Below are 25,087 nucleotides of genomic sequence, written 5' to 3'. Positions count from 1 at the left end.
TGCAAATAATAATTAAAACAGCACAGATATTAGTAAAATAAAAATACAACCCCAAATATCCATCTCTTAAATTACTAGAAAAAAATTACAGGTAATATTACAGCAAATACAGTCGTCACAGATTTCGGTAACTTTATTTGCATTTAATAGTGATTTTTAAGTCCTATAGCCAATGAAACCATTTTAAAAAGCACTATGAGGAATGGAAATTTAGATGTCTATACACTTTTCTTAAAAAAAAAAAGCTTATATTTCTGAATGAGCAAGATTCACTTTTGCAGGTAGAGGCCCTGCTTCTTCATGATCTTCACCTTTAGATCTAACAACCACAAGAGAGGAAGCTGGATATCTGTTTAGCTTTTGTTCATTCACGAATTCCAAGTCACCATAGATACTCAGCTTCTGCAAAAAACAATCAATGAACATTAGCAATTTGGATAATTAGGAACCTCTCCAAGTAAGTCTTCAAAAATAGCAATTTAATCTGTGGGTATCTGGTAAAAAAAAAATTTCTATAAACGTCCTCAAGAATGCTTTTACTCAAAGTGTTACAGATATGTGATTCAGTTCCCAGTGGATGGCCAAAGAAAACTTTTCCACATGTACTGACTTAAAATACTTAGAAGTTAACAATTGAGCATCAAGAAAAATTGCTCAGGTTTAAATGGAGTAAGTGTGGTCATACAAGAGCATGGATTCTGGATGTTTGATGCCTTAAGTGATCAATTCCTTTAAGATCTTAGCTCTCCAACCAAGTGGTCAAATGATTTGGGGTTAAGTTTCTCTGCTACTAAATGTTCTAAATTAACATATATGGAAAATGGTATGTACTATTTTAAAAGGCTGTGAGTAGAACAAAGAATGTACATGAAATACTTTAACACTGATAGAAAGGTCTTCATAAACACATAAAAGCTCAAATTATTACTAACATATCCAAGAAGATAGATACTAAAACGAAAGAATGAAAGCACAACACAGAATCAGTGCAAATGTCATAAAATTCACTGAAGTATAATGGAAATGTCTAATATCTTTTGAGAGTAGGTCTATTTAGATATAGGCCTATCTCCTAAAGGAAAAAATAGAAAAGGAAAAGTTTTTACTAACAAATGGGATAGATTTTGTTGTTAATGCATATGGCAATAAATCTCTGATTCTGTGAAGTGCTGACATTATTGACAGGGCAACTGACTATATTAAAAAGACAGACCGACACAGAAGTACCTGATGTTGGAAAGGTGCTTTTAGAAGATGCTGAATAAAGAGCACCTTCAAAAGTTTAAGCATCTACAATACCAATACATGCTACAACATGGATGAACCTTGAAAACATTATGCTAAGTGAAAGAGGCCAGTCACAAGAGACCAAACATATTGGTCGTCTATGGCTGGTGAAGATGCTTGGGAGGAAATGGGGAGTAACTACTAGTATGAGTTTCCTTTTTGGGGTGATAAAAAAGTTCTAAAAGTGACTGTCATGATGGCTGCTTACTTGAACACATTTCAGATGTGGTCTGCTGTCTACTGTTTCAAGGCAGTAACTATCCTGCACCAAGGAGGTGGCCCAGTACCTGACACTTTTCCAGTAAGAGAATATTTTCAAGACAAATTCAGTGGTTGATGGATTGGACATGGATCTGATACACTAAGGCCTCCTTAAAACCCAAATTAACATGTGATAATTTGCTCTGGGGCACAATGAAAGAAAAACTTTCACAACTCTGTTTAACATTTAAAAACCTTGAAACAGTGACCAGGAACTGTTTAAATTATTTCAAACATCTATATGGAAGAAGCTATCTAGAAGATCAGGGAGAAAGAGCAAAATTCGTGCAGGGAAATGGATGGGAGCATATGGATAACCTCTAACCAGTATGTTTAGTGATTCTGTGGCTACTCTGTGTTCTCAAATTACTAACCAAATACAAGGGTACAACAGAGGTATTTTCAAAAGTGTTACCTTGGGAAGTTTATTGCTCAAGTATCCTTTATGAAAAAAATTACTTAATGAGGTCCAGCAAAAGTAAAGAGGAAATCAAGAAAGAAAATAACATACAAGAAACAGTAGCAACTGAGATGACTTAGAAAATGGGAAGAAAGCCAGAACAAAACAAAAATGGGTTCCATTAAGCAGAGATATATGGAAGATCCTCCTGGGAACACTTTTAAGTAATTCAGGTTTATATTTGCCAGTGTTTTAATAGAACCAGTGTTCTACTTTGAATATTTATATAATCATAATATTGTAAATGCTGCCTAGTGGATTTTAATTTTTCAGATCAACCTATTAAAGTATATATACAGAAGAATGAGTATATTTTATTGTCAACAATCATAATAATTAATGAAAATTGAGACAGTATAAAAAGGGAGAAGGAAAGGCAGTAATGAGGAATCAACAGAAATTTGTAAAGCACTCACTAAATGTATACAAAATAATAATATACATTATAAAAACCAGCAACTGGGGGCTTCCCTCGTGGCTCAGTGGTTAAGAGTCTGCCTGCCAATGCAGAGGACACAGGTTCAAGCCCTGGTCCAGGAAGATCCCACATGCTGCAGAGCAACTAAGCCCATGCGCCACAACTACTGAGCCTGTGCTCTAGAGCCCGTGAGCCACAACTACTGAGCCCATGTGCCACAACTACTGAAGCCCGTGCGCCTAGAGCCTGTGCTCTGCAACGAGAAGCCACCCCAATGAGAAGCCCGCGCACCGCAACGAAGAGTAGCCCCTGCTCACCTCAATGAGAGAAAGTCCGCGCATAGCAATGAAGACCCAACGCAGCCAAAAAATAAATAAATAAAAGAAATAAATTTATATATATATATAAAAAAAAACCAAAACCCAGCAACTGAAGAGATGGAAGTGAGACAGTATAAGGGAACTAAACTCATCCTTTAGTAGGAGGACATCAGATAATGTCTAAAATTGATAAAACAAGAAATAAAAGATAAAATTTTTAAATGGCAACTGCTTGGAAAAATTTTTAAAAACTATTGACTGGTTTATCTGAGAAGTGAGGAAGAGGAAGTCAATTTTATGTCACACGTATTACTTCTAAAAGTTAAAAATAAACTCAATTAGTATGTATTTGGGCTTTAGGCCTGCCTTTGCCACTAACCAGTTATGCAATCTTAGATGTACATAAATCTTTTCTAAAACTCATTTTCTTAACAGAATTTAGATTAAAAAGCTATGGCATTTACATCGTTTTCTGATTGTCTCTCTTGAGACTTAAAGCTTCTAAACAACAAGATTCTTGGTCTTTTTTTTTTTTTAGACAAATAATGTTTATTATAGTTTAAGACATGTTTCACCTACTATTTAAAAAAATTAACCTAATTTATTTTTGGCTGCATTGGGTCTTCGTTGCTGCATGTGGACTTTAACTAGTTGCGGTGAGCGGGGTCTACTCTTCGTTTCAGTGCACAGGCTTCTCATTGTCATGGCTTCTCTTGTGCAGCACGGACTCTAGGCACGTGGGCTTCAGTAGCTGTGGCTCATGGGCTTTAGAGCGCAGGCTCAGTAGTTGTGGCGCTTGGGCTTAGCTGCTCCACAGCATGTGGGATCTTCCCTGACCAGGGATCGAACCTGTGTCCCCTGCATTGGCAGGCAGATTCTAACTGCTGCGCCATGAGGGAAGCCCCCACCCTACTTCTTGAGTCATTGCAGCCTTTAACATTCAACTTTGTTCCACCTTCATGTTATTCTTCATTGTACCTCTAATCTCTTGAACAGGGCCTAGCACATCATATGTTATCCATAAGTGTCTGTGATTTACTAACATGAATGTTATTTGAAGTCTTCTAAAACCTTTCTTAACTAACCATTTGAAATCAGATGATCATGGTCTTGACAAATAAGAAAAAAGGATGCAAACAGATAATGAGATAACACTGAGGCAGCATTTGTATTATTATTTGTGGCTTTGGCAATTTTCTGAGGCTGCCTGGTCTCTAGAAAGGAATATCCAATATTGCTGAACCCTGTTTTTATAAGTCAGGTTTGACCTGCCTGACAAGGACCACTATGAATGACAACTCTTTATTATCTTAAGTAGACAGCTCAACAAGAGAAAAGCATTATTTCATGAAGTTTCAAAAAAACATCATAAATGTGAAAGAACAGGGAAAAACAGTGGAGAAAAAAGGATCAAAATCTTTGTAAGTCACTCAAAATGATACTGCTTTAAGATCAACAAATGCCAACTCTTTCTGGCATTACTATCAAATGGTATATGATGAGTACCTACTATATACAAAACAGGCTAAGGATAAATTATTTCAGAACTTTCCTAAATAAAAAAAATAAAGCTGCTCATAAGTTTCCAAGACCACATTCCTGGCCCTTATTAGCACGATTTTAAGCTTTATTTGTAGTGAATGAAAAGGAAGCTTTTTATATTTCATGTTTGAGCTCAAGATACCAGGTCCATACTGAAGAGAAACATTCTCTCAGCAGGTCTATGATTTCCTATAAACACATAGGATTATATATATAAATAATATAACAAAATATAAATAACATTGCTCATTGCTTGTATTACTTAACATGGAGTCTCATGTTACTATGGAGAGGGGTCAGAAGTAACTTATGTTCCAATAATAAAATCAATGAAGAGGTTTTATGAAAGTAAAGTTTAAAATAGGTGGCTTTTGATTAAGAAAATCTGAATAATTTCCTAATGCTAAATTCTCAGCTACTTTTACAATAAATAAAGGAGAAAATACCAGGGAAGGAGTATTTACACTGCTATATTTTACAATAAGAAACAAAACATTAATACTGAAATAGTTTATACAGCTTGTTTTTTCTCCTTTTTGTTTTGGCTGCGCTGTGAGGCATGCAGGATCTTAGTTCCTCTACGAGGGACTGACCCCACACCCCTGCAATGGAAGCATGGACTCTTAACCACTGGATGGCCAGGGAAGTCCCAGTTAATACAACTTTTTTTTTTTTTAATATATTTAATTAATTAATTAATTTATTTTTGGCTGTGTTGGGTCTTTCTTGCTGTGCACAGGCTTTCTCTGGTTGCGGTGAGCGGGGGCTACTCTTCATTGTGGTGCACGGGCTTCTCACTGTGGTGGCTTCTCTTGTTGCGGAGCGTGGGCTCTAGGCACGCAGGCTCAGTAGTTGTGGCTCATGGGCTCAGCAGTTGTGGCTCGCGGGCTCTAGAGCGCAGACTCAGCAGTTGTGGCACATGGGCTTAGTTGATCCACAGCCTGTGGGATCTTCCCGGACCAGGGCTTGAACCCATGTTCCCCGCATTGGCAGGCGGATTCTTAACCACTGCGCCGCCAGGCAAGTCCTATACAGTTTTCAATTGTGAAAAGAAATCCACTAAAATGGCAATATGAAATAGTTCTGGATGAGTGATTTTTTTCCTGCTTCTTTATATATAACTTTATAAATTCTATACCAAGTATGTAGAATTTTTATAATTAAAAATACAGTTGAGTGCTTCCCTGGTGGTGCAGTGGTTGAGAGTCTGCCTGCCGATGAAGGGGACACTGGTTCGTGTCCCGGTCCGGGAAGATCCCACATGCCACGGAGCGGCTGGGCCCGTGAGCCATGGCCGCTGAGCCTGCGTGTCCGGAGCCTGTGCTCCACAGCGGGAGAGGCCGTAATAGTGAGAGGCCCACATATGGCCAAAAAAAAAAAAAAAAAAAAATACAGTTGAAAAAACATTATTACTTAGCTAAAGTGTGGTTTCAGATACAAAGTAAAGCCTAAAAGCAGTGAATTCAAATAAGTGTTTTCGATATATTTTTCTAGAAGATGTATCTTAGGAAAGCATAGGCTCTTTGAGGGTGTCACCATACTTTTGATTGTTAAGGACAGGAAGAAGAGTTCTAGAGAGGGGAAAGAAAGTGACATCCATATGCAGACATCAGGAGGGAATGTAATAGCTGCCAACAGGACTCCACGTGTGGTTCTGATGCTTTAGGCTTTATGATCCAGGGGCCTGGGCATATGTGGGAACAACGAGGTGTTCTACAAACAACTTGGAAATAAGGGGAAAGAACTTCTCACAGAATTAAAGCTATACAATCAAGACAAAATTTATCACAGCAGAGACAACATCTAAAAGGAAGAAAAAGACCAAGAGTATTCTGAAAGGGAGGGACAGGTCCCCAGGTCTGTAAGATGTAACCAAAACCACAATGTGAAGCACTGTTATGTCTAAACAACACCAGAAGAGGAGATCAATTCCATAAGTCAAGTAAGGAGATAAGAGAGGAAAAACCATGAAATGTCCATCTAAGAACTGTTTCAGTAAGAGAGTGTGAGCATCCTGACTCAAAAACATGAAACATGTGGTCCCAGTGGTGTTCAACTTTCTAGTGTCAAAAGAGGTTACACAGAAGATGAGCTCCTGATATAAGTAACATAATCAACTTCCCTAGTGATGACTCCAGGTTAACTAAAAAACTTAAGGGTACTGGCTTTGGAGTCAGATGACCTGGGTTTAAATTCTGGTTCTACCACTTACTAGTTATGTGACACTGGGGCAATAATACATTCTCTCTTTCAGTTTTCATGTCTGGAAAAGAGGATAATAATAGTAGCCATCTCACAGAGTTACTGAAAGGACTAAATGAGCTAATTCATATAAAATGCTTAGAATGGTGTCCAGCAGAAAATGCTCAACATTAGTCAGTAGTCCTGGGAACCAGAAGCCAGGTAGTGGTGATTTTATCAAGGTAAATTCCACCTGAGGCCAGTAATTCAATCTTTCCAGGAAATAACCACATCAATCTCTACGCGTATCTTTCTTTTACAAGGGGCATCCTAGAAGTAAAGAGAAGGAATTGTGCTAACGGAAGGAATAAAGTACCACAGTGTCAATAAAGATTTACTACTCTGCGTTTGTAGCTTTGTTGTCATGAGGATTTAGAGTGCATGGGGCAGTTCAAAAGCAAGTAATAGGCAAGGCAATCCTATGTAAGATGTGTAATTTCAACTTTATCAGGAACAATAAAATGATTAAAATATGGATATCAGAACTAAACAAGAACACAAATAGGTAATTAGCAAAAGGATGTTCAGATCATATCATAAACAGATGAGTTCTACAGAAATTTACCCATTGTCTAACACTTCCACAATTCAACGTTCTTCCCAATCCTGTCTAACTTTATTCATTTGGTTTAATTTCCTAATTTAAGTTCTTTTAATCAAGTCAGCTGCTTACAGTCCTTCCCTGATAGTAGCTTATTCTTGTCTGTACCTGGGAATATTGTCCACCCTCCTGTCTCTGCCAATCCATACCATTCTTCAAATTTCCCTCCTTTCTTCTTTTCTCTCTTTTTCTATTGCATTCTGGAGGCATATGAGAACTAAAGTTTATTTCAGTTGGATCTGATGTCAATAGAATTTATTATCTTATGTTTAGTTATATAATTAATTTTCCTTCCTTGAAAGCTAAGTTGAATCATCAAATTAGACTTTTTTTTTAAGAGCTCAAAAGTCATTGTTTTTATTTATTTCTATTTATTTATTTAAACATATTTATTGGAGTATAACTGCTTTACAATGGTCTGTTAGTTTCTGCTTTATAACAAAGTGAATCAGCTATACACATACATATATCCCCATATCCCCTCCCTCTTGTGTCTCCCTCCCACCCTCCCTATCCCACCTCTCTAGGTGGTCACAAACCACTGAGCTGATCTCCCCTGTGCCATGCAGCTGCTTCCCACTAGCTATCTATTTTACATTTGGTAGTTTATATATGTCCATGCCACTCTCTCACTTTGTCCCAGCTTACCCTTCCCCCTGCCCGCGTCCTCAAGTCCATTCTCTACATCTGCATCTTTATTCCTGTCCTGTCCCCAGGTTCTTCATAACCATTTTTTTTTTTTTAGATTCCACATACATGTGTTAACATACGGTATTTGTTTTTCTCTTTCTGACTTACTTCACTCTGTATGACAGACTCTAGGTACGTCCACCTCACTACAAATAACTCAATTTCGTTTCTTTTTATGGCTCAGTAATATTCCATTGTATATATGTGCCACATCTTCTTTATCCATTCATCTGTCGGTGGACACTTAGGTTGCTTCCATTTCCTGGCTATTGTAAATAGAGCTGCAATGAACATTGTGGTACATGACTCTTTTTGAATTATGGTTTTCTCAGTAGTGGGATTGCTGGGTCATATGGTAGTTCTATTTTTAGTTTTTTAAGGAACCTCCATACTGTTCTCCATAGTGGCTGTATCAATTTACATTCCCACCAACAGTGCAAGAGGGTTCCCTTTTCTCCACACCCTCTCCAGAACTTATTGTTTGTAGATTTTTTGATGCTGGCCATTCTGACTGGTGTGAGGTGACCTCATTGTAGTTTTGATCTGCATTTCTCTAATGATTAGTGATGTTGAGCATGCTTTCATGTGTTTGTTGGCAATCTGGATATCTTCTTTGGAGAAATGTCTATTTAGGTCTTCTGCCCATTTTTGGATTGGGTTGTTTGTTGTTTTGATATTGAGCTGCATGAGCTGCTTGTAAATTTTGGAGATTAATCCTTTGTCAGTCGCTTCATTTGCGAATATTTTCTCCCATTCTGAGGGTTGTCTTTTCGTCTTGTTTATGGTTTCCTTTGCTGTGCAAAAGCTTTTAAGTTTCATTAAGTTCCATTTGTTTATTTTTGTTTTTATTTCCATTTCTCTAGGAGGTGGGTCAAAAAGGATCTTGCTGTGATTTATGTCACAGAGTGTTCTATGTTTTCCTCTAATCCATTTTCTTTAATCCATTTTGAATTTATTTTTGTGTATGTGTTAGGGAGTGTTCTAATTTCATTCTTTTACATGTAGCTATCCAGTTTTCCCAGTACCACTTATTGAAGAGGCTGTCTTTTCTCCATTGTATATTCTTGCCTCCTTTATCAAAAATAAGGTGATCATATGTGCGTGGGTTTATCTCTGGGCTTTCTATCCTGTTCCACTGATCTATATTTCTGTTTTTGTGCCAGTACCATACTGAAATTAGACCTTTTTTCTGAAACAAAAATCCTTTACCTTAACAGTATGTTTCTTGAGCCAGTTAAATTTTAATTACCAAGAAAGTCAAGACAGTTTTCCATCTCTCTCAGGGTATACCAGAACACATTACTCAAAATCAAAAGCTCTAGCCTTGCTGCTTCTAAAGCAGCAATTATTCCTTAACATTTGTGGCAATGTTAAATTTAAAACTTTAAGTAGTTATACAAGTTTTCTTTCTTATATATCACCTTAGAAACTGATGTCACTGGGTTTTTTTCAGTCTCAAAGGTCTAGGGAGAAGAGAGACACTGTACTCAAACCAGGCGGCATACACTGGTCATTATGGTAGTTAGCACCACAGAAAATTGGAAAGTGATTCTTGTGCTGAGAACCTGTAATTCTCATGTGTGCCAATCTCGGTGTGTGATTAAAACCACCAAATCTTCTCTCATTCTATTAATAGAAAGCCTTTGCGTTTCTAGCTAAACCAATAAGGCATTAAAAAAAGTAAATCATATGGCTCAGTCTTCAAAAGGCCTAAGAGTTAGAATTAAATTTACCTCAGAGGGAACATACTGCTCCACAGCTGTAGCAACGGTTGCACAACAAATCCAGAGCAATACCATCACGGAGAGGACAAGAGTCATGGTTAAAATCCACCCGGAGTTACTGGGGGGGAAAAAAAAATCAACAATTAGTTATGTTAAAATTGCATAATATAAAAAATAGGAGGCTCTTAACAATTACAGGCAATCAATCTTTTGTACTTATTTAATAATATAATTAAAACTTTATATGTACTACCTTTAAAACTATTTTAAAAAACATACTTAGAGAAGAAAATATTATAATAGCTATTATATTAGGGTGATATGATGTCCTTTCCTCCATTACTCAAGTTTCTATAACATGGGTATGTTACCTTTATAAATTAAAAAATCAGACATACTGGCTTTCTGCTAAATATATGAAATTAAAGCAAATTACTGTTAAGGGTATTTTTAAATTACTAAATGAGATAAGGCAAATCAAAGTGTCCTATAAACTGTACAGTGCTACACAAATGTCATATATTATTTTGCAAGGTATTAAGATAATACTTGCTTTAAGAAAACCCAATATTCCAAAGAATTAAGGTACAGAATAGGTAAATTATGAAATGATCATTTGTTTTACAAATGGATTCACAACAGGTTTCCAGAAGTTAGCTTCTCTACTACATTTCAAATATTTAACTTAGCACAATTTACTAGAATTTCAACTTACAAGAGCATATCTATTATGAAGCATTCTGTATCCATTAGCACATATCTTAAAAAGAGATAGTTATATTTTTCTTATGATTAAAATATCTTAGGGTAGAAGGCCGGTTACAAGAATCAGCAACTGGAGTTTTTTCCATAAGTGCCCTATTGTTTACTAAACTATAGATTAAGATTTAAAGAACAAGTGAAGCTATTTTTAAAATGTTAGATTTAAAAGAATAACATAAAACATGACAAAATGTTAAAAGGCAATAAGGCATCAATAAGATGCCAGGTAATGCAGTATTAAGCATAAACTGTAGGGAATTCCCTGGCAGTCCAGTGTTTAGGACCCAGTGCTCTCACTGCCGGGTCCCCAGGTTCAATCCCTGGTTGGGGAACTAAGATCTGGCAAGCCGCGTGTCATGGCCAAAAAAAAAAAAGAATAAACTGTAACTTAAGATTAGATAATTATTTAGGTTCCATAAAACTTATCAAACTGCAACAAAAATCCAAAATACTGAGAGAGAGAAAAATTGCCTTTTTTTCTGTACAACGTCAAAAGCAAGTTTAGCAATGAAAGGAAGGGAAAATTTTAATTCTCATTTTCTTACCCAGTCTTTAAAGAGTTTATTCAGTAAAAAGTATTAATTTTTAGGTTCTAATAGAACCCTACTGATATCTGATAAAACCTCTCAAGAAACTATTTCTACTCTAAGAAATTACAGGAAGCATGTAGCGTGGGCTACTGAAGTGTTACACTTGAGACAGAATAGTCCACTAGAGTATATACACACTTGTTCACCTCTCTACTCAAGTGCTTGGTCTGGTATCTGACACAGAGTAGATAATTATCACCAAGTGCTATGGCCTACCGTCTCTTTCTCTCTCTCTTTTTTTTTTTGGCTAGGGGTGGGGGGTGGTTGCAGGGAGAAGGCTCTTATCACAACTCCTTGGAGGAGTAGAAGCATGCATACTTTGATAAAACCCTCCTCATCCTCAGAAGGCCTGATATTCCTTCCCAGGAGGGCACAAGGTAACAATTACCCTCGCCTGCCCACTTTCCCTTGCCACCCTTAAGAATCTTTGGCATGGGTACTTCCCTGGTGGTCAAGTGGTTAAGAATCCGCGTTCCAATGCAGGGGACGCGGGGTCAATCCCTGCTCAGGGAACTAAGATCCCACATGCTGAGGGGCAACTAAGCCTGCGTGCTCTAGAGCCCGTGCGCCACAACTAGAGAGAAGCCCACGCCGCAACTAAGACCCGACACAGTCAAATAAATAATTAAAAAAAAAAAAAGAATCCTTGGCATGGAGATGACACTCAGTATAGAACACAAAGCCCTCCTTTATCTGTAGCCCTTATCTACCTCCCCTAGCCTCCTGTGTGGCCATATAGATAAAACAAAAATCCAACCCCCAAACCATTTAGACACACAGTCATCCCTTGGTATCCCCAGGGCACTGGTCCCAGGACTGCTGCCCCCTCCCATACCAAAATCTGAGGGTGCTCAATTCCCTTATATAAAGTGGTGTAGTACTTGCGTATAACCTATGCATATCTTCCTGTATACTTTAAATCATCTCTAGATTGCTTATAATATCTAATAAAATGTAAATGCTATGTAAATACCGTTGACCCTTGAACAACACGGATTTGAACTGTGTGGGTCTACTCATATGTGAATTTTTTTCAATAAATATTAAATTAAAGCTTAACTGAGATGCCTGAAGAAGCACATATCGTAACATAAATCAAAGACTCCCAATAAGAACAAGGATGCTTTTGTGCTGTGAAAAAAACTACCCGCTTGGGTTTGATTAAAGTAGTATGAGAATTACCTTTTAAACAAACTAATAAAATATCCAAAAGTACAACTTTGGATTTGGTAGGGAAAAGGTAAAAGGTAAAAAAAAGTTTTCTACTCTTGAGCAGCTAATATAACTTTAAAATAATAAAAAGGACTGCATCTCTCTGATACAAGCCAGATTTTATCTCCTATATGCATAAGTGAAGATGAATACATACAGAGAGAGACATCTTAAAAAACCATCGCGTTCTCCATCTTCAAGATAGTTCCTATGTGCATGTGAACTTCTCATATGAAGATCTGCTGAAATAATAAGGTACAAGTTTATGATATCCTATATTCCAAAAGCTAGTCTCAAATGACTGCTTCTAGATATATACACTGTACAGATATCCAGCTGCTTTTGTAAATGTAATCTGACATATTTTATAATGAATGCAAGTTCCTCTGGCACATTAAAAATCAACTGGATATTATACAACATTATGAATTTCCTATTTTACTTTCAAATTTTTATTGACATTGATGCTTTCTGTTTAATTACATTTCTGAATGTAATAATAGAATTTGGTTTGTTCAAATCTAAAGATGGCCTTGTGTTATGTTCTGTTATTATCCACCCACCAAAATAATTAAAAAGTTAATAAAATCAGTATCTAAAATAAGGTATGAGCTAGCACATTTTAAAAGGTAAGCAGTTTTAGCCTGATGTTTTCTATTCCTATAAGTTTAAATTCACTTCTAGCATAGAAATAAAAATAGAATAAAAACATATTTTCAAGGTAGTTTCACTATTTGGTTAGTTTGTTGGGAGATACCAGAATCTCTCATTAGTTCATACTCAAAACATCCTTCAAAGCAAACTAAATGTTTTTAGAATAGTGATTCTAAAGTGTGGTCCCCAGACCAGCTGCAACAGAATCCAGGAATTTGTGAGAAACACAAATTCTCATGTCCTATCCCAGATTTAGTAAATTGGAAACTTTGGAGGTGGGGCTCAGAAATTGCTTTAACAAACTCTACAGATCTTAATGCATATTAAAGTTTGAGAACCACAGTTTTAAAAATTATTTATTCACCTTCCATTAGTGTAAAAACAATCATACAACCAATTCTAACACCACCAGATTTGACTGTTAATGTTTTTAATCCCAAGCTACTTAAAATAAAACTTACAGGACATTTTGCTTAGTGACGGTTCTTTCAAATTTGTAGGCTCCTGCTCCAACTGTGGTGCATACTGGATCTCTGGCTTAGACTAAAATGATAGTGAAAGCAATTAAGTCATTTGTACTTCTTCTTAAGCTTTTCTCAGTAGGAAGTTCGATAACATATCATCTCTACAAAGATTCAAATTGAGAAAAAGTAACAGAAGTATGGTATAAAAAATAAAACATGTTAACCACAATATATTTTAATTGCACTTGCTAAACATTAGATCCAGTGCCTTGCAAAGAAGCAGACTTATAGCATCATCAAGAATTTAGTCAGTTTAATTGCCTGACAACATAAAATAAATAAATAAATAAATAAAGAGGGACAAATTACAACATAGTACATTAAGTATCATACCATGCAAAACTGAGTTCTAATTCTGGTTGATCAGGAATAATTTAGCAGACTGCCAAAATTTCTGGTTAAACACATATTATCTCTATTCTTTCTCATCTGAAACATTCCATTCTTCCCTAAGTATGAGTAATTCATAAATTATAGCTCAGTGCTCCATACTTTACATCTCCTATGTAGCACTGATTCTCTGGAGTGGCGTTTTCTCCATCATAGTCACACTTAAGTTGACATAAAGAGAGGAACAGAGCTAATCTCACATCTAGTCAGGAATGAAGGAGGACTCCACTCTGAGAGTCAACTTACGCTTTAACTTAAGTAGCTTTCAGACACAGAACTTCTTCATGAACTTAAAGAGAGAAAACTCCTTCTGTGTTTTACATATTACCAAATTAAGTACAGGGTACCCAAGACTCAGGACAATGCTAAAAATCACAGACTAGCCTTATAATAAGCCACTCAATTGGCAATAATAATTAAAGGGTTTACTTTAATTATTACCTGAGAGAAAGCATCACAACATAATTTGTTGGCTGGTAAGTTTGAGGAATTTAACAACCAAATTAAAAGGAAGACAGCATGGTAGGGTGGTATATGAGCCTTGGAGCTAAAGTAACCCAGGTTTGAAGCCTAATTCTGTTATACTGGCAGCGTGACCTTAAATAAGTTAGACTCACAGTTTCTTCATCAATAAAATAGTGATAATACAACCTCATGAAGTTGTTTGAAGATTTGAGATAATATATGTAAATGCCTAGTACACATGAACCTTCAAAGACAGCAGCTATTATTACCATATCACATGGTAAATAATGAGGTAGGAGAAAAGTTACCTCTCTAGAAGGCAATATGCTTCTTCAACAAGCTCTCTTATAAGAGTTATGAGAAAAAGCACTATTAACAACTAAAAATTATGTTCTATTGCTTTTCCCTAATATCCATATATGATATAAACACACACCATTATTTATATTCAAACTACATTAATTTTTCTTATGTTTCATATCTAGAGGTTTCATTTTTATCAATTTAACCACTCTAAAATTTAGCAGATTCAGAGTTCTTATAAGATAAGGAACAACAGGCTTTAAATAGGTTTCCAATGGGCAGAGGGAGGGGTAAGTCAAATTGGGTCCTGATGCCCAATGTTTTAATGTAGGTTAGTAAGTAATTATTATTTGACGATAAATATTTGTAAGGGACTAAGTACATGGCCCTATACTAAGACATTCATTTAAGACATATACATTACTACTGTTGGTATTTAAATGAATCTATGAAGCACAGTCATCACCTGGAATATAACTATTTTTCCATCATCAGCTTGAAGATAAAAAGTCCACGAAGACGTTATGAAGCTCTGTGCAGAGTCCATCATATCACTCCAGAATGACCTTACCAGAGTTAGAGGGAAGAGTAGATGCATTTTTGGCATCAGGGACATGAGCTTAAAAAAAAAATTAAACCATGAGAAATATATTATTTTTTTATATATGTATATTCAAGAGAGCAACATAATCAAATCCTTATTGGGACAGAATATAAACCATTAAGGATTCTACCACAGTCATCAACATTAGAGTAAACTCTTCATTACCTATGCAAATTAACTATGAGAAGCTTAAAATCACAGGATCTTTTAATTTGCGACCAAACACACTTTAAGCTACCTGTCACCTCTATCAAAATAACAGGCTTTTGAATTAGGTCCAAAAATGTGGAGAATCTTAAGATTTGATTAAATAAGGATTAGCAAGTCCTCAAGAGGTAGAAGGGGAAGGGACAAATCATACTATTCTCATCTTTAATGCTTTCATGTAAAATAATCCATGCTATAATGAACACCAGTGGAAAAAAAAAGAATATATGCATAAAATGTAAGGTACCTGATAACAGGGCAGAGTGAGGGAAGTATTTATGGGCTGACTATATACAGTAAGCTACTGATGAGATTTTTACATTAATTGGTATCACCTCCCCTCCAATTCTGACTTCTTGACTTATTTAGCAGCAGTGGGCCCCTCTAGAGCACAAGTGTGGGATACAACTTGCTGAACTCTAGGGATAGCTTTGGTTCTGCTATATTCCAAAAGAGAGGCAGTATGGGGTATTAAGAGAGAAGAGTTTTTAGAATCAGAAGATCTGTATTCATGATCCAATTTTCCCACTTAATAGCTGTGAAATCATTCATTGATTAGTTCACTAAACAAGCATTCGTTAAGATTATAAATTTTAAGATGTTTAAACCATGTGTGTTTATTTATCACTGTATATCTGTGTTTAATCTGTATAGGACAGAGGTGAAACACAGGGTGAAACATGTGTATGGGGAAAGGCACATAACCCAAACTGGGGTCAGAGGTGGTTAAGAAGGCTTCGAAAAGGACATGACACCTGCCCTGAATCAAGAGGATTCACTGAGCAGATGGGGAGTAGAAGGGACAGAGGCAAGAAATAATGTCATATTACAAACATTAAGGACTGTTCAGTATGTACATAATTAAGAGAAAAGGAAATAAATATGGGTCTTAAAAATTAGAAATTATTTTTAAAGTTACTCATAAGAAAAACACAAATTAAAACTGTAATAAAATTTGTACATTGCCAAGGACTGGGAGGAGGAGGAAAGGAGAGTGACTGCTAATGGGTATGAGATTTCTTTTTTTGATGATGAAAATGTTCTGGAATTAGGTAGTAATGATGGTTGCACAGTTTGTGAATATACTAAAAACTACTGCACCGAATACTTTAGAGGGGTGAATTTTATAGAATGAATTATATGTCAATTTTAAAATCTGATACAAATTCCATGGAGGGCAATTTTGCTCTATTTCTCAAAATTAAAAATGCATATACCTCTTAACTCAGCAATTCTACTCCTGTGATTTTATTATAGATATAAATGTGAAAAATATGCAACATCATTTATAAATTTAAAAAATTAGAAACAACCTACATGTCCACAAATAAGGGACTGCTTAAATGATACATCCATACAATGAAACATGTATGCAGTGAAAAAAAGTGAGTAGACATTCTTTATTACTTATATTTTAGAAAAGAAAGAATACATGTATTCTTGTATATATATAAATTACCTCTGCATTGGTAACCCTGGCTACATTAATGGAGCAAAATGGAGGGGCTAAGAGATACAGGAGTAGGAGACTTTTCACTATACAGCTGATCCTGGAACAATGCAGGGGATGGGGTGCCGAAATCTGTGTATACACACAAATTATTGTTGGCTCCCCATATCCGCGATTCTGCATCTGAGAATTCAACCAACTGCAGATCATGTAGTGCAGTAGTAATATGGGTCAACTTTTTTTTTTTAACCTTTTGAGTTTTGTGCCATGTGGCTGTACTTCTTATGCCAGAGTTAATAAAATTAAAAAACTTTTCCCAGTATGTTTGGATAGAGTATGAGGGGTGGGGAATTATAAGAGATGATATAGAAGAGGTAATCAGGAGCCAGGCTGTGATAAGTGGTTTGGACTTAAACCTGTATGTCACGGGGAGCTACTGAAGTATATAAGATAGGAGAATGACATGACGAGATTCCCATTTAGAAAATAAATATCTGGACACAGAAAATAAATATCTGGACACAGACTAAAGGATGGACTAGAGGGGGCTGAAGTGGGAAAATAGATCAGAAGTTAATTTAGTAATACAGATGAGAAATAATGATGATTTGAGTTAAGGCAATAGCAGATGGGATGAAAAAAAGGAACTCTCAATTTTTCTGAGCCTCAGTTTTTTCATATGCAAAATGGGGATAATACCGTCACTGGACCTAGAAAAAAACCAAAATGAGATTATAGGTGTGAACATACATCTTAACAGTAAAGCATTATACAAAAGTAATTAATCAATTGACTTTTCTATTTGCAAACATATAATTTGTTTGCTGAAGACTAATTATAAAATATAACACTAAAATAGGATCATGTGGGCAATATACATTTCAATACAAAGTGCGATCTAAGCAGGCATTTCTGAAAGGCAGAATTGTTTCGTACTTGTTCTTGTCTCAATTCAGCAAATGGCAGCTGATTCTGGCAACCAAGGTGACAAGCATATTGCTCATCAGATTGGGAATATGCTTCTGTACATGCTGGAAGAGAAAAACAGTCAAATTACAAGAAAAAAAAGAGAAGGAGAGAAAAAAAGGGAGAGAACATTGGCATCTTATAAAGAAATTTTATAAAGAAATTTATTATACTTGAAAAGTATTTCATCAATATGAATTTCCACATTTGGTAACAGTAGCAAATGTATTCTTTTAATAAAACCCCATATCTTCTGCCTCCCACAAGTCAGATCTTCCAGGTATAAATCTATTAATTACATACTCAGGCTCTGGCTACATGATGACATTCATATGAGGTGATCCTCACAGCTAAGGTTTGCACAGTGGAAAAAACACTGAACTGGCATCCTGAAATTCTGGCTTCACCACTTGTTGGCAGTGTATGTGACTTAGGTGGAGCTATTTAACCTCTCTCTTGATTTCTATAGGTCTAAAACTGAACTACCACCACCTATTTCATGGGGTTGAACAAAATAATATACTTTAGTAATTTACACAAATATATGATATTACTGTTAGGAACTGAATCACTTAGTTGAGAAGCAAGGGTATTCACATGGCAAGGAAAAATAAAACAAAGCAATCAGTCTAACATCCTAAATTCTGAGAAAACTGAACTTAGAAAATGTTCTACAGCAGGATTCTAAAGTTGGAATGAGTCTCTACCATATATACTCTTCATTTAGTTCACTAGAGCCATTTCTTTCTTGTGATATAACACTTTACCACTATAACAATTTTATTTTTCTTTCCACCCAGTCATGCATTTGTAATATACTTCCCAAAGGTGCTAGATAATAAACTGAACCGCATTATGCACATATAAAGTGCATAATGCGGAGACTGCGCCATAAAAAAAGTTTATGATATCACAGAGGCTAAATGTGAGTACTGGCATAGCGATAGGGAGAAAGGTACCTCCTGCTACACTGAATAAACAGTGTAAGGTAATGAATGGAGAAAATTCCATTACAGTTCTTTAAAAAGCTAAATGTCATTTTTGTCCTGATTACAGGTTTATTTTATTAAACACATCACTTTTGGCAAAAGGTAAGAATAGTGGTTTAAGAGACGACAAAACTCTGGTTACTTCTTTTATTGGCATGACCCACAAAGAATACACTATTAAATACTGAGTCAAAGGCCTGATTCAGTAAAAAACTTGGAGCTAAGTCAGCTAGCCTATGAATGAAAGGCTTAGGAAAATTATACCATCCATTGAAAAGGTAGTGATGAATTATAAGAAGGGTAATTACTATTGCAATTGTCTAAACCAAATGCTTACTTAAACAAAGGTGTCCTATCCACAGCATAAAATAAACATTGTCTCAATAAACAGATGAAATTTAAAGCCCATGAAATTTCTAGCAGTATCTACTAGAAGTTTAACTTCATAATAATTAAAGTATGCTGGATGAATAAACAGTATGCCTGTCATTTTCTGAGGAAAACACATAAAAAGCATAACACAACTCAAAGAAAACACCAATGTTATATACTGCTGATGTCATTAGCATAGCATCTTACCAGATTCACATTCCAATTTGGTCCGATTTAAATCAATTCCATCATCCACAAATTGACAAATTGAAAACAGCCTGCAACCTCTCTGACATGCGTACAACTCCTCTTCCTAGGGAGTTCAAGAACAGGGAGGATTACCAAAAACTAGCATTTTTCCTTCGGGGGGAAAATAGGTCAAAAAGAAAGCAAAGTTAATAGGGTTTATTATAATTGTCCAACAAAAGATTTATGACTGAAAGAAAAATGATAGGAGCCAGGTAATACCAAGACCTTTGCCATACAAAGAAGTTTTAGTTCCTTATTTTTTTTATTTTTTTATTTTTTGCGGTACGCAGGCCTCTCACTGTTGTGGCCTCTCCCGTTGCAGAGCACAGGCTCCGGATGCACAGGCTCAGCGTCCATGGCTCACAGGCCCAGCTGCTCTGCGGCATGTGGGATCTTCCTGGACCAGGGCACGAACCCGCGTCCCCTGCACCGGCAGGCAGACTCTCAACCACTGAACCACCAGGGAAGCCCTTAGTTCCTTATTTTAACAGTGACATCCAAAATAAATAAATAAACTAACAAATAAATAATAAAAGTGATATCCAAGAAACAAACCTAGTGGGTTAAAAACATCACCCTTTTCCCATATTCCATAGTCATATTTTGGGGGGAAAAGTTGAAAGTAACAGTGACATAATAAGAACTATAATAGAGGTATAAATGAGTAAACAAGTACTTTAGGGACCAATGGTGTACTTCTGCCACATAAATATTTATACGAATCATCAGGCTTATCAGGAAAAGTATCACGACTAGCTTCACATGGCAAATAGTGCCATAAAGGCCCCCATAAAGTGAGGTATACATCTAAAAAAATGCTTAAGTGAAAGGATTTTTTTAAACTTGGTTTACCTGAACTGAGAACACAAACAAGGCCAACGTGTGACATATGGGAAAGGCCACTGGAATCAGCCAGACTTGGAATAAAACCTTTTAGGTCAGTGTGTACAAGTTATTTTACCTATCTAAATCTCAAAAAGGAAATAAAAACTATAAATTATCTCCAAACCCCTCAATAATGCCAGAAGACAGCTATTCCTAGTGCAGTGCCTGGGACATTGAAGGTGCTCAATAAATGGTAGTAGTGTCAATCATAATAACTGGTTTTAAAAATAGAAAACAACAGTTATAAGCATCATTGTATATGTGTGAGAGCTCAAGATAGGAAAGACTCGTCGCTGGAAAATGTGAACTGCTTAATAAGACTAATGACAACGTCTTCAACAGGCTTTTCTTTGGTTAAATGTATAGTATTTGAAACAAACCAGTACATGTGGGGGAGCCCCCTCAACTTACTGTGTAGTTCACTGTGTACAAACTGGCAGGCACCTAATAAGGAAGGAAACAGCATGTGCATATACCAGTTAGCAACCAACGGAATACAAAGGTATGCATTTCTTTCCAGCAGGATTAGTAAAATTTATGTAGCAACAATCCATTAAGAGGAGATGGCTGCAGTCTAATATTAAACAAGTTTTATTACACAACTTTGAAGGTAGTGCATTTTTGGACTTCAGTTCTAGCTGCATTTATTGTTACAGTGAAATTGAAAGAGTTAGCAATTAAAATAAATTTCATACCTGAGTAGCTTTTGTAGGCTTTGTAAAACAGTGGAAGAATTCTCTTACGTCTTTGGAGCACCACATATTTCCTTATATTGCATAGGGGAAGCATGAGCTCATTAGTATGAGCTATACTGCATACCATTTCATTTTCAGATATGTTTTCATGTGTTAAACCAATCCAATAAGCCCTCCAGTACCATTTTCAGAAGAGACTGTAGCATGGTGAAAGAGCCTAGGTTCAGGAATTAGGCCTGGTTAGAAGCTCAGCCTCACCACTTATTCTGTACAACCTTGGGCAAGGGACTTAATCTCTCTCAGCCTCAACTCGTTAGTTGTAAAACAGTGATCAATACTCATATGCCAATCTTGAAACATGATGAGGATTTTATTTTATACTTTATTATTTTATTTATATATCTTATATCTACAACATCATTAATATTATGCTATACTAACTAATAAGTAGACATAACATTAATAATATATTTCATGAGCACCCATAATGTGCCAGGCATGGTGCTAACACTTAATGTATCATAGGATACCTGGCACAGAGCAGGCACTCAATTGGTAGCTATTAAAAATCATAACCTTATTCCAAGTAAGTGTTTCATGTTCTAGATAATATTTCATGCCCTATGTATCCAAAGTGACTGGCAAGCTTACATAAAATAGACCTTCCCTAATTTAGAGCACAAGGAAATGGTGCTCCCCACCAAACTGAATACCAGCTAAATAATTAGAAGGAAACTTAATGAATCCTCCTTAAAGAAGGAACCCTACTATCTATAGATTTTACATGCATGTTCTTATCCTGAGCTAAGTCAGGCTAACTATTCTCCCTCTTATTCAGCATTACTAATATACTGTATGTACCAAATTGGTTTTATGACATTGGGCAAAGGAAATAACTATCTATTGCCATGTGTTAGGCACCGTGCTAAGAGTGCCATGTATACTATCTTTAATCCTCACACTTGCTCTGCAAGGTGTGAGGTGTTTTTTTTGTTTTTTTTTTATAGTTGACAAAATGAAGTCATGGTAAGTTAAGTAATCAGCAAGGACACACAGATAGTAAAAGTGAAGCTGGGGGTCTTCCCTAGTGGCGCAGTGGTTGGGAGTCCACCTGCTAATGCAGGGGACACGGGTTCGAGCCCTGGTCCGGGAAGATCCCACATGCCACGGAGCAACTAAGCCCATGTGCCACAACTACGGAAGCCTGCACGCCTAGACCCCGTGCTCCGCAACAAGAGAAGCCACCGCAATGAGAAGCCCACGCACCACAGGGAAGTGTGGCCCCTGCTAGCCGCAACTGGAGAAGGCCCACGTGCAGCAACAAAGACCCAACTCAGTCAAAAATCAATCAATCAATTTATTTAAAAAAAAGTGAAGCTGGGAATGGAACCCAGGTTTGTATGGTTCCAGAGCCCACACACTGTTAAAAAATGACCAGGCTAGCTCTATAATTATCTTTGTTATTAACATGACTTATGTCTCCTGCATTTGGACCCAGACAAGTTAAGCAATTATACTTTTGAAGAAAGTTAAAGGGTAAAATATAATAATTTTAAGTATCTACTTACAAACAAGTAAAGTATCCTACTTTCTTTTTTTTTTTTTTGTATCCTTTCTTGCAACAAATAATTAATTCTGAAAAAGAGTCATTAAAATGAGAGTTCTATCTGCCAGTCACAAATACCAGACCAAGAGAGGCTACAGGACCTTGTAAATTCATCTAATTTCTTATAACACACACTGCTTTTTCCTGAACTGTAAAGCACAATAATTTGAAGGAGGACTGACAGACATCAGTGAAATAAGTAAATTAAATATTTGTAATAATATAACTTCATTAATAGAAGGCAGCATAATACAGCCAGTTTTAGGACTGAATTCCTATTACTCCACTACTTCCTGGCTATGTGACCTTGGGCAAGTCACTGAACCTTTCAGAGTCTCGATTCCCTCAACTGTAAAACCCAACTTTGCAGGGTGAGAATTGGAGATAATGGAGGTAAATCTCCCATCACACTGGCTAACAGAGAGTAGACAGTTAATCAATTTTAAGGCCAGGACACACAGGGAGCCAGATGATTTAAGAGTTCCTGGGGAGAAGAGCTTTACTGAATAAATAAAAAACACTTAGATATCACATCAATTGTTAGAAAGTAGTGGATATTATAAAAATACCTAGAGGTTCCAGAAACGTTTATCCTTTTGAATTGTTTATTCTCGCAGCATATGTATTCAAATAACTACAAATTTGCTAGGAAAATCTCAGAAAAAACAAAACAACCAACACATCCAAACACTAGAAAGATACAAAATAAGTCTCTGCCCAATTCCAGGACAAATCAATATTAGTTTCCTCATACAATCCTCTTACTTATGAGAGGTTTATAAGAAGAGAAAAAAATAATGTATCCAGGAGCAGTACACATGGATTTGAAAGTCTGGAAGTCAGAATTCCTCATTTCTCTCTCTTGACTGCTATATTTGTCTCTGACTGAAAATTTGATAATCCCCTCTCCCACACTTTTTCTTGAAAACTGATAATCCTCAAGCAATGTAAAATCCAGCAGTAAACAAACATACAGGCAGTGACAGCATTTAGAACTTCAGAATTTCAAAAGCCTGAAAGCACTTGCCAATAAGGAACATCCTAAACCTGTCACTTTGTAGTTTGAGAGAGCAAAGAGGGCTAGCCACACAGTTAAGCATACAGCATAGGGAAGATGAAGGAAAAGCAAGGGCAAAAAGACTAGCAAAAGCTCTCATAAAGAAAGGCGGGGGAGGGAGGATGATATACCCAAATTATATATTTGGAAGGGTGGGGGAGTCACCACGCAATTTAGGATGTTGAGTCAACAGTTCTTTAGAAGCTGCAAAACAACTCGATTAGTGGAATGGAATTAAAGGAAAGGCAGCACTTGAGGGTGGACAAGGAGGGGAGGAAGGGTCACTCTGTCCATAAGTTGTGATCCCCCTACTAAGGGCAGTCTCATTTCTTTCCCACTCCACTTATTCCCTCTGTCTTCTGCTGCACTGAATGGTAAGTTCTCTGAATGCAGCAACCTAACTGCTTTTTCTCTAAGCCATTCCAGTCCCAGTGTGAGCGCCTTGTACAGTTACTCAACACAGGCGGAAAGCCCTCCCTAAGCGTCTCCCAACTCCTTGATGTATTTCATACTACGATGGAATTGTCTACTTGTTTGACTCCAGGAACAGACTGCAGGGTCCCAGCCCAGAGAGGCGCTCAGGCAACAGGGGTTAAGAGTTAACATTTTGTGGGCTGGCGTATCTGCAACTGCCCCCCTCCCCCCGCCGTCCCTGGAAGGTGAGGACCCCGCATTAATCATCTGGATACTCCTCCCCCTCCGAGTGTTCATCTCCCCTGCTGCCCCGCAAGGCCCCAGAGGAAAGGGGTCGTGTCTTGCTTATTTTTGTGTCCCCAGCCTATTACAGGGTAGGTGCGGCACAAACTTCCGGTAATTACAGCAGAAGCGCGGTGCGGGTAAGATTAGGGGAAGAAAACAGGAGTTACACAGATGGGAGACAGCGGTTGAAGGGTGGATTCAACAGTCAGGCTTCCAGTGCCGACAGAGGTACGGGAGAGCGGAGAGATGGGAGGCCACGGAAGGGTTGTAGCCCGGTTTGGACGGGTCCTACCTTGGGGTAGGTGTGCAAGGGGTAGGTCAACTGACAGGCCCGGTGACAAGACGCCGTATCACCCAAGACCGAGTCAAAAGCTTCAGCCGAAGCGGTCCCCGAGCCTCCGGTCAGGGCCATAGTCAGCAGCAGCAGCAGCGGCGAGAGCCCCAGTTGGGCCCTGACCCAGAGGCTCCTCTTCGCCGCCGCCATCTTGTTTGCCTCTGTCACAGCACCTCAGCTTGTTGCTGTTTTCTTTTCAGGTTTCCTCCTCCTTCCGGGACCAGCCCCTTCCCAGTCCCGCTGGCCGCTGCTTCCGCCTTTGCCGTCCTCTCAGCTCCGCCCTGACCCGCCCGAAACTGCCGCCTCTCGCCCCACCTCTAGGTCTACGAACTTCTAGATTGGCGAGAGGAAGTGGGTCCAAACATCGCGAGTACTAGAGCGAAGCGACTCCTTAGCTTCGCGAGGCACGCTGGGGCATGTGGTTCTCCATAGGCGGGAGGCGCACGGTGGGCTGGGAAAGTGGGTCTTGGAGAACTACAGCCGCCCTAGGTGCGCCCGAGCCCGCCCCTTCGCGGTGTATTCTGGGGAAT

General features: G+C 37.4%; 1 protein-coding gene across 2 annotated transcripts; it reads right to left on the bottom strand.

Annotated features, from left to right (window-relative positions):
- Window positions 1-115: 115 nt before the first annotated feature.
- Window positions 116-24,867, bottom strand: TMEM59 (transmembrane protein 59). 2 transcript variants are annotated; one of them, XM_082660232.1, is made up of 8 exons: window positions 24,516-24,867; window positions 19,240-19,345; window positions 17,642-17,736; window positions 14,911-15,063; window positions 13,224-13,305; window positions 12,266-12,350; window positions 9,554-9,662; window positions 116-402 (listed from the first exon to the last, which is right to left on the bottom strand). In XM_082660232.1, exons 1-8 carry the CDS (start codon window positions 24,705-24,707, stop codon window positions 247-249), a joined length of 978 nt encoding a protein of 325 aa, XP_082516358.1. In that variant the 5' UTR covers window positions 24,708-24,867; the 3' UTR covers window positions 116-246. The 2 variants fall into 2 exon arrangements, with proteins under 2 accessions (XP_082516358.1, XP_082516359.1); XM_082660233.1 differs by having other exon boundaries at window positions 12,266-12,347; window positions 24,516-24,865.
- Window positions 24,868-25,087: the final 220 nt, after the last annotated feature.

Source organism: Grampus griseus (genome assembly GCF_964374135.1).
Source record: "Grampus griseus genome assembly, chromosome: 1".
In the NCBI taxonomy this organism is placed as follows: Eukaryota; Metazoa; Chordata; class Mammalia; order Artiodactyla; family Delphinidae; genus Grampus; species Grampus griseus.
This window is presented reverse-complemented; position numbering and strand designations above follow the sequence as displayed.